This window comes from Phyllobates terribilis, unplaced genomic scaffold (assembly GCF_046119375.1).
Source record: "Phyllobates terribilis strain yellow unplaced genomic scaffold, ASM4611937v1 Scaffold_2__4_contigs__length_985480577, whole genome shotgun sequence".
NCBI lineage: Eukaryota > Metazoa > Chordata > Amphibia > Anura > Dendrobatidae > Phyllobates > Phyllobates terribilis.
Window position 1 is genome coordinate 313,638,648 of NW_027362762.1, and position 17,556 is coordinate 313,656,203.

Below are 17,556 nucleotides of genomic sequence, written 5' to 3' on the forward strand. Positions count from 1 at the left end.
ATGAGCAGATCTAATTTGAAGCAGGTGTTAGTTTTGGAAATGAAAATTTACAGGGTGATTCCATATTTTTTTCCCTCTGCTTGGTCTGAAAAAAATTACCCTTACTGAGTACCACATTTTTAATCTTGATTTCTTTTAGTGCTTCTTAAAGCCCTAAAGTTGCCATTTGAAATGACTTTAGTTTTGTGCCATATCTGTGATCTGCTTTTTTTCAGCAACAACTGAATGAACATCCTCCGAGCCCGGTGATTCCATAATTTTTGCAAGGGGTTGTAGCTGGAAAATGTTACAGGCTTTGGAAAATGGCGACACAGCCCCCCAATTTTTTTTTGCAAAATTCAGATTTTCTTCACCACTAAAATAATAGAAACACTGGACATGCTGGGTATAGTCATAATCATATTGATGAGGAGAATCATATTACAAGGTAATTTTTTAAGTGTACACCGTAAAACCAATTCTCAAAAAACAATGTCAGAATTGCATTTTTTTCACAGTTTATCGCCACTTGGAATTTTTTTTTCCATTCTCCAGTACACTATGTGGTAAAATAAATGCTGTCATTCAAAAGTACAACTAGTTCTGCAAAAAACAATCCCTCATATGTCTATGTAGACAGAAAAATAAAAGAGTTATGGCTCTGGGGAGAAGGGGAGGAAAAACGGAAACACAAAAACAGAAATTGGCCGTGCCATAAAGGGGTTAAGCAAGTAGGGGTTAGCTCTGTATTTCATAATCAATATGTATTATCAATATGTATATTACATGACCAGCTCATTCTCTCATTCATTGGAAGCAAGCTCTAAAAATTAAATAATTTCTTGGCAAATAGATATATATTTTCCTAATTTGCAGCATAGATGACATAAAATATTTTTCTTAGATGATTTAATGCTGTGTATATTCAAAGAAAAGGTATCATTAAAGGGGTTGCCTGATCCAAATTGATAAGTCTGCAGTCACTCTGTGTGACTGTAGACTTATGAATCCTCCCAGCGCAGGCACTGTGCACTGCGGGGATTCGCCGGTTTCTGATCCGGGACTGGAAGGTATGTATGAGTTATAAATACTCCCAGGCAGAGCCTGTCTAATGGGCATGGCCTTGCTCTATACACTAGTACTAAGCAAGGCCGTGCTCCATCTGGTGATGCGCCCGTGCCATGGGCGTGGCTGAATAGAGGGTGCGGCCTTGCTCAATACAAGTGTATGGAATCAAGGCTGTGCCCACTGGCCGGGGGTATGAATAACCCATACGTACCCTCCAGTACCGGGTCAGAAGCCAGCCAATCCTCGCAGTGCACAGGGGGGATTTATAAGTCAGCAGTCACACTAGTGACTGCAGACTTATCGATTTGGACTAGATAACCCTTTTAATTTCATTAATGAAGATGCTTAAGATGCTGCATATCACAGCTACAGGTTCATGTTCCTAGTAGCCAAATTTTTTTGTGTCATTTGGTTATTAGGAGTGCTGAAAATCATACAGCAGACTCATAATTATGAGACTGGAATATTATTGTGGAGAGCACTGCACATGTCTCTCCCGCCTTCCTTCACACTTCTCTCTGGTGACTGACAGAGGGCTATATATGCACATGTACCCAGGAGCCTGATAATCACCGCTCGGCGTAGGTGGAAGGATGCAGTGAGAAGCCGGGAAATGCTCTCCTCATATATATCTTGGACTCCTAAATATGAGTCAACTTTATTCTTTCAGTGCTTTTATTAGTAAAATGGCACAATGTATTTGGCTACTAGTAGAACAAACCAGTAGCTGAAATATGTTCCCTTCCATCTGGTAGCAAATTGAGCTGATAGATTGACTTTAAGGTTACACCATTACCAGTAATCACATAGCAGCAATGTTCTCTAGTCCTAATGTACCAATATAAAATGACTCATGGGAAAAATGTAGCACAAACTGAGAGCCACATTGAAATAAAAAAAACAAAGTTTGTTAATGGGGGCAGAATGTACTATGTCTACATTTATCCACCGTGATACATATTCTCTTATGGAATGCAATGTTTCTCCATAAATCTGCCTTATTGAGTACATCTTGTACATTCTTACTTTTTTAATATCTTAGGGAAAAACTTTGGACAAGAGGTTGCACTTTAATGGGAAAACAACTCTGTTGTTAGTTTTCTGAGGTTTTATACTTAATAGAGCTGAAAGATTTGACCTAATCATTTTTTGAAATGTATGGTCCATTGTTTCTTGTGCAAAATCACAAATCTGGCCTGTAATTCAAGATATTGTAATAAAAATAGTTTCCATGTGGTTGTGTTTTTTTAAAGCTCCACTCCAGTGTTTTTCTTATTGCACCGCTGGAGTGGTGCTTTCAATGTAAGTCCCCTGCCCCCTGTCTGATACTCACCTGCCACCACCTTCATCCTTTTCCAGCATCCCTCCCGTCGGTCTCTGATGAAAAGTGACCTGCTGGTGCGCTCCAGTGTTTCATGGAGCTGCGCAGAGGTCACTTTTAAATACAAGTCTTTGAGCGCCTCGTTCTGGCCTTGTTCTGGCTCTCAGGCTTATATTGAGAGCATTTGAGCGGGACTTCTGACTTCCAGCTCTCAGAAGCTGTGCTCAAAAGATGGCGCCGCAGGACCAGAGTGGTGCTTAAAACCGGGGAAAACACTGGAAGGTGAGTATATTACTGGGGGCAGGGGGCTTACACTTACAGCACCACTCCAGCGCTGAAGAAAAAACGCTGGAGTGGTGCTTTAAGGCTAGTCATTTCCTGATCTACAGACATGGTAACCAGAAGCATAATTTAGTTCAAGCAACCATCAATAACTTTTAGTAGGATAATTAACAATGTATGTTGTGGGGTAGAAGCTAAATACCCTTTATCTCAGACACTAGCTTTCAGGTTGTATGAGTAAAATATAATGTTTTTACATACAGGGATAGAATGGGTCTGTCTTACCCATTTTACTTTGCTACTAGACATGAGCAAAAAAATTAGAGTGGAAATAAATTATATTTACATTTTACAAAATCCACATTTGACAAAATTCTAATTTTTTGTAAGTCCCTTCATGCAGATTCAGCAAAATTGGCAGTAGCCAGACAACACTTTTCTGCACAGTAAGAGACCATCAAAATGTTAAAAAATAAAAATCCTTATACTCACCTCTCTGACCCGTCCACTCCTCACCATCACCTGTCTGGTTCTTTCCCCATCTTCATTTTACCGCTGCTAGTGCTGAAATCCCCAGGCCTCTCATGTTGGGTTGGTGCTTCTAGCTTTGAGGAGGCCCAGTAGAGTTCTGCGCAACCACATGAAAGGTCACGGTCTCAAGATGCCATGGCATGCACAGTGACTTTGCGTGCATTTCTGCAGAACCCTCCTGGGTCCCATCAAAGTCAGAAGTACTAGCCCAGCGTGAGAGCCCCTGGGATTTGAGTGCAAACTGCGGCAATCTAAAGATGCACTCTAGCCTCTGGCAGCCCATAAGGAACATTACTGTAAATTAGTGGAGAATAATGTCTTTGCAAATCGAATTTACCTGGAAAATTCACAAGAGCAGACAAATTTGAATTTTGGATTGAACATTGCCGCGCACTTGTATTGACCAAGACCACACAAGTCTAGTCTTTTAGAAAAAGTCTTTACAAATCCCTTTAAGGCCAGTTTTGTACTATTAAAGATCAATTATATACATGTCAGTCATTGCTCATTTACTGGTATGTTTACAGAGGCCAATAAAAATTGATGAGAACAGAACAATTATTAATACAATAGTTTTGTCCCCATATGGAGAATCATATTGTCGGGAACACTTTCTCTGTTTACACCGGTTTATATGCTGCTAATAATGATGATTCTTTTGCTGCATAAATGACTGGCATGTTTACAATGCCAATATCATGAAGGAGAATTCTTAAGAATTTTCTTTCGCCGATTAAATCGTCTCATCTAACAGCATTTCACATGTTACTGTTTTATTTTTTCATGAGATAGTATTCATATAATCTTTGTATATATTTGTAGTAAAATTTGTATCACCTATAGCCATTCTGGGCAGCAATTCAGCTATGACTCCAATATATCTAGAAGGTATAGAGAAGGACTATAGAAAATATATGACTCAAATAAGACAAATTCATTCCATACAGAATAACATCTCCACCGTTGTATCACTTCTTAGAAAGTGAGTCACTTGGAGGTATTAATGACTTCATCAAGGTCATATTTTTCTGCCTGGGCCTTATCTACGTAAATTCCTTATACTGATCCTATTATTTCTTGTCTCCCAGGCGCAATATATGAGCTCACAGAACGCTGCTTATTAAATCAGAGCACGGTCTTGGAAATCTATGGTGTATTAAAAGAAAGACCCCTACCACATATCTATAGATCTTTTAACTTCACAGCTAATACCTAATGTATCCAGAATCAGTTTTCTTCTTGCAGTGGGAGGGGATCGAATTGAGGAGATTTATACATGCCTGTAGTTTATTGATAGGGAGAGTTGAATAAATAGAATCCCCTTTCTAATGATTTTTTTCTTTTTTAGTTTTGTAGTTGTGAACTGAATAACAAATAATATGGATCATCCTATGGATTAATCAGGTGCAGATAATTTATTAAAAAAATACCATTTAATAATTTTTTAATATATAGTTCAATATTTTTTACTGCATTTTTTTTCTAATGCCATTATAATGGGAAATTTAAAAAGCTGCAGAAATGTATACTTACTGTGGATCTTTACAGACATGAGCATGTATATGTGAGCACTCAAAGCCACTCATTTATAAAGCAATTTAAGTCAAAATCCACTATAGTTTATTGACTTGAACTCTGCTGTAGCTTTACCTTTAGTATAGTCTTTCCATATCTCTTTCTATAAGTTAAAGGGGTTGTCTAGTGGGTGAAAATTATTTTTAAAGGACTCTGAATCGTATAAAATTATTTGATGCTTACCTTGTCCCCCACTGGATTCTATTTTCTGATCCCATCTCAACAAATCAAAAATGGCTATAAAAGCCAACTCAGCCAATCACAGCCTGAGACTTGTATGAAAGCTAATAAGAGTTAATAACCGGCAAAAAGATTAGAAATCTGACCTATAATTATTAATTGATTGACTAAATTTTCATTGTTCCAAAAACTCAGTTTAAGACTTGCTTTTAGTTGGGTATAGATGTCTTGCTTATTCTTTTAAGGTCAATCATTCTATATGTCCATTAAATATAGTATAATTTTTTTGTAATATATGATTTGTTGAAATGTTTTATCTTTTAGTGTAACGATAATTTATTTTCAAAGAATTAAGGATACCTTGTTACATCTCATAAAAATCTGTTTTTCCTTTTACTGCAACCTATATTGCTGTAATCCAGATATAGCTTCAGAAATAAAACAGGAAGCCATAAGTCTACCTTGTCATTTATACATTTTTATATAGACCATAAATCATCGAAATGGATAAGAAGAGGGCATTAAATTTTCACGTGCGACAAGGGCTGTAAATAAATGTCAAATGACGTTTGATGGGGTCATATCAGTGTGAGACATCATCCTTCTTATATTGTCTTTAGTGTATTTAGTTGAAAAAAAAAATAAATTATTTTTTTCGTTTTACTATATGATCAAATATGACACACATACTTGATACATGATTGTTTACGAGAAGTAAAATGTTTTACTCAGTTGTGGAGTAACTTGTATGATGATCCCCATTATTACATAATGTAAAACTGTCAATTTACAGAAATAAATTATAAACAAATAACATTATAAACACTACTAGCCGTGATGGTATAATATTTATAAATGTATCATTTTATTTCTATGTATCAAGCATCACTTTTTACAATATACTCATGTGTACAGTACACCCTTACCTTTTCTTTGTTTAAGGATACCAGTTTATCACAAAAAAAAATAAAATATAGCAGCTTTCTAGAAAAAAGCATTAACAGCTTGCAACTCACATCACAACCACTGGATGGCCACACAGACACATATAGCATATACTCATGAAAGAGTACCACAAAATAATTTTTGGTTATTTTTTCTAAATTAAGCTAAGCTGATCACCCCTTGCCAAAAATCTCTGGATATGTTGTGCCAAGGATAAAGATAAGGAAGACACATCTTTATTAGAAAACACATTTATATACCATGTCTTGGTAACATAGATAACTCCTGGCTCTCTCAATTGGTCTCTAAAGTGCTAACTACTGTTTCATTTTTGACTTGTGTTACTTATTTCCTATGGCACAAAAACAATGGCCCATCCTACAGTTACCTGGAAATATTTTCTTTGATCTTGCCCATTAACCGCTTCCCGACCGCCCACTGTATATAAATGTCGGCGCTGCCTGGGTTCTGTGCAGCGCCAACATTTATAAATGGTCGGTGGTCCCGCAACACTCAGGACCCCCAGGGTCCTGCAAGTGCGGTTCAGATCAGTAGCAGTGACAGGAGACATCGGGACCTGATTGGATCAGGTCCCAATGATGTTAACCCTTTGCTATCTTCTAGATGCCGCAATCCATAGCGATCGCGGCATTTAGAAGATAGTGAGAGGAGAGGGGGTCGTCCACTTACCTTTCCGATGGCCCCCCGTGATGCCTGGCGTTGTCATGGCAGCCGGAGGTCACATGACCACCTCCGGGTCTGCCATGTACGGTGTCCTGCTAGGCTCAGCCTGCAGCTGAGTCTAGCAGGAGATAATGACAGTGAAAAACTGTCAGCTGAGCTCTCATGCAATGCAATACATGTCTATTGCATTGCATGAGAACAGGGATTAGAAAAATAAAAATTTATGTCCCATACAGGAACTAAGTAAAAATGTAAAAAAAAAAAAAGTCTAAAAAATATTTTCAAACTGTTAAAAAAAAAATCATAAAATATTAAACCAATAAATGCGTATATTTATGCAAAACAAAAAAAGTACACATACATGGTATCGCCGCGTCCAGAACAACCCGATCTATAAAACTGTCACACTAATTAACCCCTTCTGTGCATACCGTAAAAAAACAACAAAAAAAAGGGAGCAAAAAACTATGCTTTTTCATCATATCGCCAAACAAAAAGTTGAATAAAATGCAATAAAAAGCCAAATGGAAATAAAAATGTCATCTTGTCCCGCAAAAAAAAGCTGCCATACAGCTCCGTCAGCCAAAAAATAAGAAAATTATAGCTCTCAGAATAAAGCGATGCAAAAAAAAATGTTTTTCTATGAAATAGTTTTATTGTGTAAAAGCGCCAAAACATAAAAAAATGATATAAGTGTAGTATCGCTGTAAAAGTACTGAGTCGAAGAATAACGCTGCCTTATCTCTTTTACCAAATGCAGAATGGCATAAAAAAAAAAAAAAAAAAGCAAATTCTGAATTGCTGGTTTTTGTTCATTTTACCTCCCAAAAAACGGAATATAAAGCGATCAGAAAATGTCACGTACCCAAAAATGGTACCAATAAAAACGTCAACTGGTCCCGCAAAAAACAAGCCCTCACATGACTGTTGGCCGAAATATGGAAAAATTATAGCTCTCAAAATGTGGTGATGTAAAAACTAGATTTTGCAAAAAAAAGCGTCTTTTAGTGTGTGACAGCTGTCAATCATAAAAACCCAATATGAATCTGGTATCGCTGTAATCGCACCGACCCGAAGAATAAAGTAATCTCATCACTTATACCGCACGAGGAACGGCGTAATAAATAAATAAAACCAATTCTTCACCTGCTGCTGATTTGTTTATTATGTCTCCCAAAGATCGTAGTAAGGCTTGGCTTACATTTATCCGGCGTTCTGTGCTGAGCGCCTACACCGGGATTTCCGTGGAAATCTCTGAAATATGTGATTCAGATGGAACCCCTGGCAGAAGATTCCCTGTAATGAGGCAGATATAGGCACTGTGGACGCCGTCTGGCCTGTGATCCCACGGTGTCAGTTTTTTAGGCGTGCATATAAGTGCGGTTGGCCACAGGTTTGTGCACTTCTGAAAAAAAGGACACTGCTAAACAGAGGCCAGACAGAGTCCAGAGTAGCTCTGCTGCCTCATTATAGTGAATGGATCCCATGGGGGTTTCATCTGAATTACATCACTTGGAGATTTAGATGGAAACCCCGGTGTAAGTGCTCAGCCTAGAGCGCCGGTTAAATATTATGTAAAAGGTTCCCAATAAAAGCTTCAACTCAGTCTTCAAAAATAGCTAGTACCCACTCAGGTCCATTATCTGTTAAAAATATAAGGGACTTACAAGTTACTGGTAGCACAAAGGCTCTGGTAAAGCGAAATGGCCCTTGCCCCCCAAAAGAAATTCAGAAAATGTTGTGCTCCCAAATCCAAATGCCTTCCTCCTTTCTGAGCCCCACAGTGTGCCTAAACTACATTTAGGGTCCACATGTTTGGCATTCCTGTAGCGATGAGAGCTTGCAAAACTTACAGGTGCATGTCTCCAGAAGCATGAGCTGGGCACAACGTACTGGTCACTACAGCGTAATGGTCACTTCAACGGTAGTTTGAATTTTTAACTCAGCAACATCCATTGCTGCTTGTTTCTGTAAAAGACCCATGGAGTCAAAATCGTCACTACACCTGTAGGTAAATTCCCAAAGGGGTATAGTTTCCAAAATGGGGTCACTTGAGGGGGGATTCTGCTCTTCTAGCACTTAGGGGCTGTGTATATGGAGTCCTCAAACTATTCTACAATAATTTGTTCTCCAAGAGTCAAATAACACTCCTTCCATCCCGGATCTCGCCATATGGCTAAGCGGTACTGTACAGTCACACATGGGGTATTGCCACGTTTAGAAGAAATTGTGGGACACATTTCGGCACCATTTTTACCCATTGCCCTGTGTGAAAATTTAAAATCTGAGGCTAAAACATTTTTTTATGGTAAAAATATAATTGTTTTCTTCACTGCCCAATGGTATAAATTTTAAAATTAAAAAATACTCACTACTTCCCTAGATTAATTCCTTGAGAGGTGTAGTTTACATAATGGGGTCACTTGAGGGGGTTTCTGCTGTTGCGGCATGTCAGCGACTTTTCAAATGTGACATGGTGTCTGCAACCTATCCCAGCCAACATAGCGATCCTTTTTCTGCCAAGCCCTGCCGTGTGCCAAATCAGTGGTTTTCCCCCACATATGGGGTATCTGCATACTCAGGAGAAATTGCACAACAAATTTCATGGTGCAATTTCTCCTGTTACCCTTATGATAATGCAAAATTAGGGGATGAAAAACATTTTTGTGGGAAAAATGTGAAAATTTTATTTTTACGGCTCAATATTATAAACTTCTGTGAAGCACCTGGCGGTTCAAGGTGCTCACCACACACCTAGATAAGTTCCCTAAGGGGTCTATTTTCCAAAATGGTGTCACTTGTGGGGGGTTTCCACTGCTTAAGCACATCAGGGGCTCCCCAAATGTGACATGGCATCCGCTAATTATTTAAACAAATTTTACATTCAAAAAGTCAAATGGCGCTCCTTCCCTTCCGAACCCTGCAGTGTGCCCAAACAGTGGTTTTCCCTCACGTATGGGGTATCAGCATGCTCAGGAGAAATTGCACAACAAATTTCATGGTGCAATTTCTCCTGTTACCCTTATGATAATGCAAAATTAGGGGATGAAAACATTTTTTGTGGGAAAAATGTGAAAATTTTATTTTTACGACTCAATACTATAAACTTCTGTGAAGCACCTGGGAGTAGAAAGTGCTCACCACACACCTAGATAAGTTCCCTAAGGGGTCTATTTTACAAAATGGTATCACTTGTGGGGGGTTTCCACTGCTTAGGCACATCAGGGGCTCCCCAAATGCAACATGGCGTCCGCTAATTATTGAAACTAATTTTACATTCAAAAAGTCAAATGGCGCTCCTTCCCTTCCGAACCCTGTAATGTGCCCAAACAGTGGTTTTCCCTCACATATGGGGTTTCAGCGTGCTCAGGAGAAATTGCACTACAATTAGTCCATTTTTTCTTGTTACCCCTGTGAAAATAAAAAAATTGGGTCTAAAGTAACATTTTTGTGAAAAAAAAGTTAAATGTTCATTGTTTTCTTCCACATTCCAAAAATTCCTGTGAAGCACCTAAAGGGTTAATAAACTTCTTGAGTGTGGTTTTGAGCACCTTGAGGGGTGAAGTTTTTAGAATGGTGTCAATTTTAGGTATTTTCTGTCATAAAGGCCCCTCAAAGTCACTTCAAATAAGATGTGCTCCCTAAAAAAATGGTTTTGTAAATTTTGTTGGTCAACTTTTAACCCCTATAACTTCCTAGCAAAAAAAAAATTTGGTTCCAAAATGGTGCTGATGTACAATAGACATGTGGGAAATGTTATTTATTAACTATTTTGTGTGACATATCTCTCTGATTTAAGGTCATGAAAATTCAAAGTTTGAAAATTGAAAAAATTTAAACATTTTCGCCAAATTTCCGATTTTTTTCACAAATAAACGCAAGTCTTATCGAAGAAATTTTACTACTATCATGAAGTACAAGATGTCACAAAAAATCATTCTCAGAATCAGGGCGATCTGTTGAAGCGTTCCAGAGCTATCACCTCATAAAGTGACAGTGGTCAGAATTGAAAAAATTGGCCTGGTCACGAAGGCGAAAACAGGCTCTGGTGCGAAAGGGTTAAAGGGGAGAGTCAGCTGACATCTGCAAGTGAGGGAGTGGGCAAAACTTCTGAGGGTTAGCTGCTGGGATTTGAGATATCTCAAATCCTGCAAACATATGACTGTCAATCATGTAGACACAGTAGCAATGCCTACTCAGTCATCTTGATGTAAAAGCATCACAAGATAAGCTAACTGCCCAAGGCCCTTGTGATACTTATTAAAGAGAATCTATCATCAGGTTGTTAGAATGTAATCTGAGGACCAAGTGATTCAGGGGTTATACACAGATTTCAATCATGTGTCACGTGTCAGGCTGTGTGCTGTTGTTTACTTACGCTGAAGGTTTTATCACCTGGTGATTATCATTGTCTGGACTGCAGCTGCTACAGCAGCGGGTGAATGCTATTCCAACTCCACCCCTTCCTGTGATAAGCAGCTCACTGTCTATAGACTATGTACTGTACATACTGTTGTGCTCAAAAGTAAAAACAAACTCTTATAGCTCTTGTCTGAATGCATATTTAGTTAATAGCTAATCCCTCCGATTTTCCAATACTTATAAATTCATACAGCCGAGCACGCATGTGTTCTAAATGGAGAGAGCGAAGGAGACTACTGTGGCTTATCTCCCTAAAGCACAAAGGTTTGAACGTGTTCTAATTTGTCAGGCCACTGTTGTAGCAAACTCTTGAGTAATTCTCTTTGTAAAAATCATAAAAGTCACTTTTCAACTCATTGATATTTAAATATAATTCCATCCAAGATTCCTGATTTTCAAGGGATGTTTCTTTATTTCCATGGAGTAAATCTCCTTTTTAATCCCTTCACGGCTTTTGACCCTCATGTACATGAAAAGTCGTGTCCCTGTCTTTGATGCGGACTCGGCGTGCATATTTCCCCACATATGGTGGCTGAACTCTGCACTTTACAACAGACCTCTGGGAGAAGTCGACATTTAGCGCCCGGACACTAACTGTCCGGTATGAACCCTGAACTTAAATGTTCGGGTTCACTCATCTCTAATCATGAGCCTTTAACAGCCGCAGGGAGAGCAGTGCTGTTAGATTCCGCTGTCCATCTCTGACAGCGGCATTTAACACGTACCATCAGGGAGCACGTCATTCCACAATCCCATTGGTGCGCCCATGACGTAATCGCGGGGTGCAGATGGGTTGCCATGACAGTTGGGGGTCAGCTGATGACTCCCGTATCTGTCATTACAATACTCCTGTGAAAGACAGGCTGTGTTCAGAGGAAATTGTGATTTTCACTATACATAGCAGTGCTAAATTAGCACTGCTATGTATAGTACAGGCGATCAAATGATCACAACTTCAAGTCCCCTAAGGGGACTTTTAAATATAGTGAAAAGTTAAAAAATTAAAAAATATGAAAAAATGAAAGACAAAAGTTCAAATCACAATAATTGTAAAATTGCACTTTATTTGCAATCTCAACACACTTCGAATTTTTGACCATTTTCCAGTACACTATGTGGTAAAATCAATGGTGTCTTTCAAAATTCCATCTCAACCTGCAAAAACAAGCCTTCATATGGCTATATTGACGGAAAAATAAAAAAGTTATGGCTCTTGAAAGAAGGGGAGTAAAAAACAAAAAATATGGAAAATCACTCTGGGGTGATGGGTTAATTGTCTCTTCACTTTTGTCCCTGTTAGTGTTGCTAATTCTTGTAGTGCCTCAAGACGATGAATCTAGACTATCCCTCTTTCTTTGAGCAGGTTGTAACATTTTTGTGTTTGTTGCAAATCCACAGCAAATAATTCAACAACTGTCATGTATCCACCCTAAGAGCTCTTTCACACGTCAGTGTGTCTGATAGGTGTGGTGACAATTTCAACACATACTGGAGACACTGACACATGCAGACCAATTCAAATCTATGGGTCTGAGCACAAGCCAGTGTGTTTCCACGGACCGTGTGTCCATGTGCTCCATATGTAGACATTTCCGTTTTTTACACGCTGCACGGTCCGCAAAATGTCCCACGCTGAACATTCACAGATGACATTTGTGTGTCATCAGTGTGACACATACCGATGCCTGGGAATCAGTGTACAATTAGCGCTGTTCCCAAGCGCCGGGTGCTGAACGCTGCCCTCATCATTGTCCCTTGCTTGCGCTGTAATCATCACGAGCAAGAGACAATGTTAAGAGTAGTAGTCTGCTCCCGCAGTGTCCATGTGTAAAAATAAGAATGAAATAATAACATTTTTATACTTACCTATCAGGAGATGTCCCACTGTAATCCTCTGGCCGCTGATTCCGAGGAGCCGGGGAGAATGAACCGCTCCAGCGACAGGACAGGACACTGCTCCTGAGCTCAGTGCAGCTCCGGGGCCCACTTGCTGGAGTGGCTCATTCTCCACGGCTCCTCAGCATCAGCGGTCAGATGGATTACAGAGGGGGACATCTCCGGACAGGTGAGTATAAGGATATTATTATTTTATTCTTATTTTTACACATGGACACAGCGGGAGCAGACTAATACTACTCCCAACATTGTCCCTTGATCATGCTGATCACAGCATGAGCAAAGGACAATGATGAGGGCAGCGTTTAGCACCCGACGCTTGGGAACAGCGCTAACTGTAAACTGCCGCTACGTGTGCTCTTGATGCGGCACACGGTTGCCACACAGTTTCCACACGGTTGCCACACACGGACACGGATGTCTCTGGTACAGGTTTTTCCGGTACCGGAAAAATCAGGACTTGTGAAACTGGCTTAATGGTGCTGATGGTGGCATTGATGGGTGGTGATATCGATGAACCCACTGAGTAAGTCACCTGCTCTCCAGAGGGCTATTTCCAGCCTATATGTGTCTCCTGTAATTTGTGTAGGTTCTTTTTATCACAGGATTAAAATTTAAAAATGTCATGGCACCAGGTATGTGTAAATGGAATTTCAATTGATTTCTCCTAGTGGGCTAGACAATGACTTATTACATTTCTCCTCATTTGATAACGACATGTAGAAATATAGAACAGATAGGGGATAAGTTATACCTAGCTAATGTACAGTAGATCTTTATGTTAAATAGCTATTCAGATGGAGTGGCCGGTATGCAATTTAAAAAATATATAAATTATTTTTATTTAATATTGGTATAACATCCCCTTTAATAGAACTCATGCCCAAGTTCTGCCTCCCTCTGAAATGTTTATGATCCAGTGTTACATATTTTTATACTATTTGTTCATGAAATTTATATTTTGAAATTATATTTAATTTTTGTTAGCATTTCCCCATGAAATCATTTACATTGTTGATTAAGTAACCTGATTTCCCTATGTTTAGCTATCCTCACCTCACAATTGGAATTTTGGATATGTTTGGCTTTGAGGACTTTCAGAAAAATTCATATGAACAGGTAGGTTTGTTTTGATATTCTTATACTAAGATGAGAAAACTGTTCATTCAATAAATGATGGAACAAATGTTTGGTTAGCGTTTATGTCACCCTTTAGCACGCAATTTATAGGCTGATTTAGTATAGAGAGATATATATGGCACTCCTCATATGCGAAAATGTGTCCAAGTAGGGTTCCAACCCATAGATCATGTAGATAAAACTGGGCACTCAAAAGGGTTGCAGTGAATGAAAAGTTGGTTTATAAACAAGCTTTTCATTCGCTGCAACCCTTAAGAGTGCCAAGTTTTATCTACATTATAGGCTGGTTTAGTTATGCAATAAATGGAGAAAAAAAGAGAAATTGCAGTAAAATGTATGCAAATACACTTAGTAATTTCCATCTTCTGAGACAATGGTGTCATTTTGATTGTTTTTTTAAATTAGGAAGATGTGTTAGTTTTCTTTAGAACTTCAGAGTGTTATGAACATAGTCCCAACATATGCAAACAAAATACTTAGCAGAACGATTGCCAACAATTACCTGTCATCGGTGAAATCATGTCATTGTCATACTGCATGCATTAAGAAAGCCATCCATATCTAAATGACTATTTAAAAAAGTCCAAATTGCATATAATTTATTCACCTGTCAATCTCTCGGTCACTTGGACTCGTGTTGCCCTGCTGATCAGTGTTTACAATATTGCACCAATGATATGCCATTGTCATACATTGCCAAGGCAGATGATCATGACTACACATCATTGCTGCAGTGATGTAAATGAAGTCCAAAGGGGGACTTTGGAACTAGGAGGTCGGGTTGCGGGATTTTAAATGTAATTTTTTGCCATTTTACTTGGCCATTTTACCTGGAATCCCCATTATCAAACGTATCTACAACTTTTCTTTGCTTAAAATTTGCAACTAATAAAAGGCATGGCTTGACTTTGGCTAAATTGTTTTTCACCTCTATTGTCAGCACAGAAACATTACAGTCAAGTCATATAAGACAGTCTGGCTGCTAGGATAGATTGCCCAACTGCCTAGATATTTTAGAGGGTTATCAGGCTGTGTGTCTGCTACTGTGTGTCACAAAACAATGCCAATTTGGCTCTGAGCTAGGCGGCAGAGAATGGACAAGAAGGTTTGGCAGTATGCAAACCATGTTTCCAGGTCTCTTACTACCTTATTGGGAATATTTTTGTATATTTACAAAAAAAAATTAGATTGAACGCATTTTACAGTATGTCTAGCGGCAATTTCCTGCATATCAGAGGACAATCAGCAGGACTCCTACAGCATGTGTTAAATACAGATTTTGTCTCAGATGGTTTGCTTCAGATTTGGTGCAAATTTCATCCTTAGACCTTTTGCACTGCAAAGAGTAATGTTACTCCTTGTGGAGAGTGACAAGATGGCCAGCATTTTTTTCTGCTTCATGTAAACTAGATTTTTAAAACCTCCTCTACACATTTCATTGCAGATTTCCGCTGCAGAATCCACTCCAAAAATCTGCATCATCTACACTCATGTTTTGGATGGTTTCACAGGCTGTGTTTTTCATTTTTTTTTAATATCAGCTTTTTTTTTTTTAGAGATATGACATGCAATGCATTTCCGTTTGTTGAATTTTTGTGACTTTTTTTTTTGGTCAGCAGTGTTTTTCCAATATGATTTTCTCTAGGTGGCCATTTTAATATGTATTGTTTCATGTACTGTAAAACTATAGAAGCTAGAACTCTATAAAAGAACCATTAAAGACCCATCACTTCTTAGAAATATTGTAGGGTTTGGTACTCACTCGGCTGCGGTTGAGGTAGGCACAGAAGCATTTTCAGTGAAATTCAGGCTGGTTTATTAAACAACATAAACCGTTCAGGAAGCAAAACAAAAACACAGCCTTTTCCAGCACAAAGTGGAAACACAACGTAAAATGTCCACACAACGTTGCAGGTTCGCCCGCTCATGTTAGAGTCCAGTCCTTAGGTCCTAACACAGACCAACACTCTGGAGATGCACACATCTCCAGACACAGACCACAAATGAGACACTCAGTCTCCATTTTATATATACTCCCTGGGGGGGGGATATGTAAGCAGCCAATCCCTCCCAACTCTTATGACTGCTTGTAAAAACTGGCCCTGATACGCCCTATTTACCCTCAAAGCACTATGTGTGCTGGAGCTTGCTTTCCTGGTTTTACATCACCGAAGCTACCAACCTGGGTGATACATATCTCCCCTCAATGACCTGACCGGCGGCCGTCTTACAATATTTAATTATTTTAAGTGATCTAAATGCTGCCTTTCTCCTGAATATAGCATAATTTTTCTACTTTTTTTTTTGTTCCAGCACCTCTCTGTTCCAGGCCCTTTTTTCATTGTATGTTAATCTAGTCTTGTTATCCAAGTTGGTGTGATTCACAACTTTTCTTTTTTGAAGACGGGAACTATAGGGGAAACAAGAGCATAAATAGGGTAAAACCCTAATGAAGGAGGGTGGCAAATAATCAGTTGTGCTCACTTGGGCAGCATGGTGGCTCAGTGGTTAGCGCTGTTGCTTTACAGCACTGGGGTTCGTGGGTTCAAATCCCACCAAGGACAACATCTGCAAGGAGTTTGCATGATCTCCTCGTGTTTGCGTGGGTTTCCTCTGGTTTCCTCCCACATGCCAAAGACATACTGATAGGAAATCTAGATTGTGAGCCCCAATGGGGACAATAATGATAATGTCTGTAAAGCACTGCGGAATATCCTGTATAAGACATGCATAATAAATAAACTTAGAAACATAGAATGTTAGAGTTGGAGGGGACCTCCAGGGTCATCTGGTCCAGCCCCCTGCTCAATGCAGGATTCATTAAACCATCTCAGAGATGTCTTCCCAGCCTCTATTTGAAGACATTGAAGGAGAACTCACCACCTATCGTGGCAGCCTGTTCCACTCATTAATTGCCCTCATTGTCAAAAAGTTTTTTCTAATATTTACTCTTTATCTTCTCCCTTTAAGTTTCATCCTGCTGCTTCTAGTCTTTCTTTGTGCAAATGATAATAAAGCTATGTGCCCACGATGCAGAAATGCTTCGGATTTTTCCTGAGCGTTTCTGTATCTCCCCTGGCAGAAAAAAACGCATGCGGATTGTACATGCTTTTTCCTGCCAGGGACATGCGGATGTGAAGCGTTCTCACATGCATTTCCGCATGCGGGTTGACAAGCACTTTCCAAGCGATTTTTGCATCACTTGGAAAGTGCTTGACAACTTGTTCACACTATATAAATCCATGCAACCGGCATAGATTTATATAGTTTGACCAGAGAGAATGTAAAAAAATAAAAAATAAATCTATACTTACCTTCCGATGGCCCCCGGTGTCTTGCTTCACTCGGTGCTGACTGCCAGCAGATCACAGTACACTGCACTGGAGGACCTGCTGACGTCAGCGTCGCGTGACCCGTCACATGACTATGACGTCAGCGCAGGTCCTTCAGTCCATCGCGATTTGCCGGCATGACAGGAGGAGCGCACCGGGGGCCGCCAGAAGGTAAGTATAATATTTATTTTTTATTTTATT

At 39.2% G+C, this 17,556-nt stretch overlaps 1 protein-coding gene across 4 annotated transcripts in view; it reads left to right on the forward strand.

Annotated features, from left to right (window-relative positions):
* The window catches only part of MYO16 (myosin XVI), a 904,557-nt gene that overhangs the window by 510,052 nt on the left and 376,949 nt on the right, over positions 1-17,556 (forward strand). For all 4 annotated transcript variants that reach the window (XM_073664248.1, XM_073664251.1, XM_073664257.1 and 1 more), the window contains exon 21: positions 13,930-14,002. In XM_073664248.1, the coding sequence (XP_073520349.1) occupies positions 13,930-14,002 (73 nt within the window). The remainder of the gene's footprint in view (positions 1-13,929; positions 14,003-17,556) is intronic.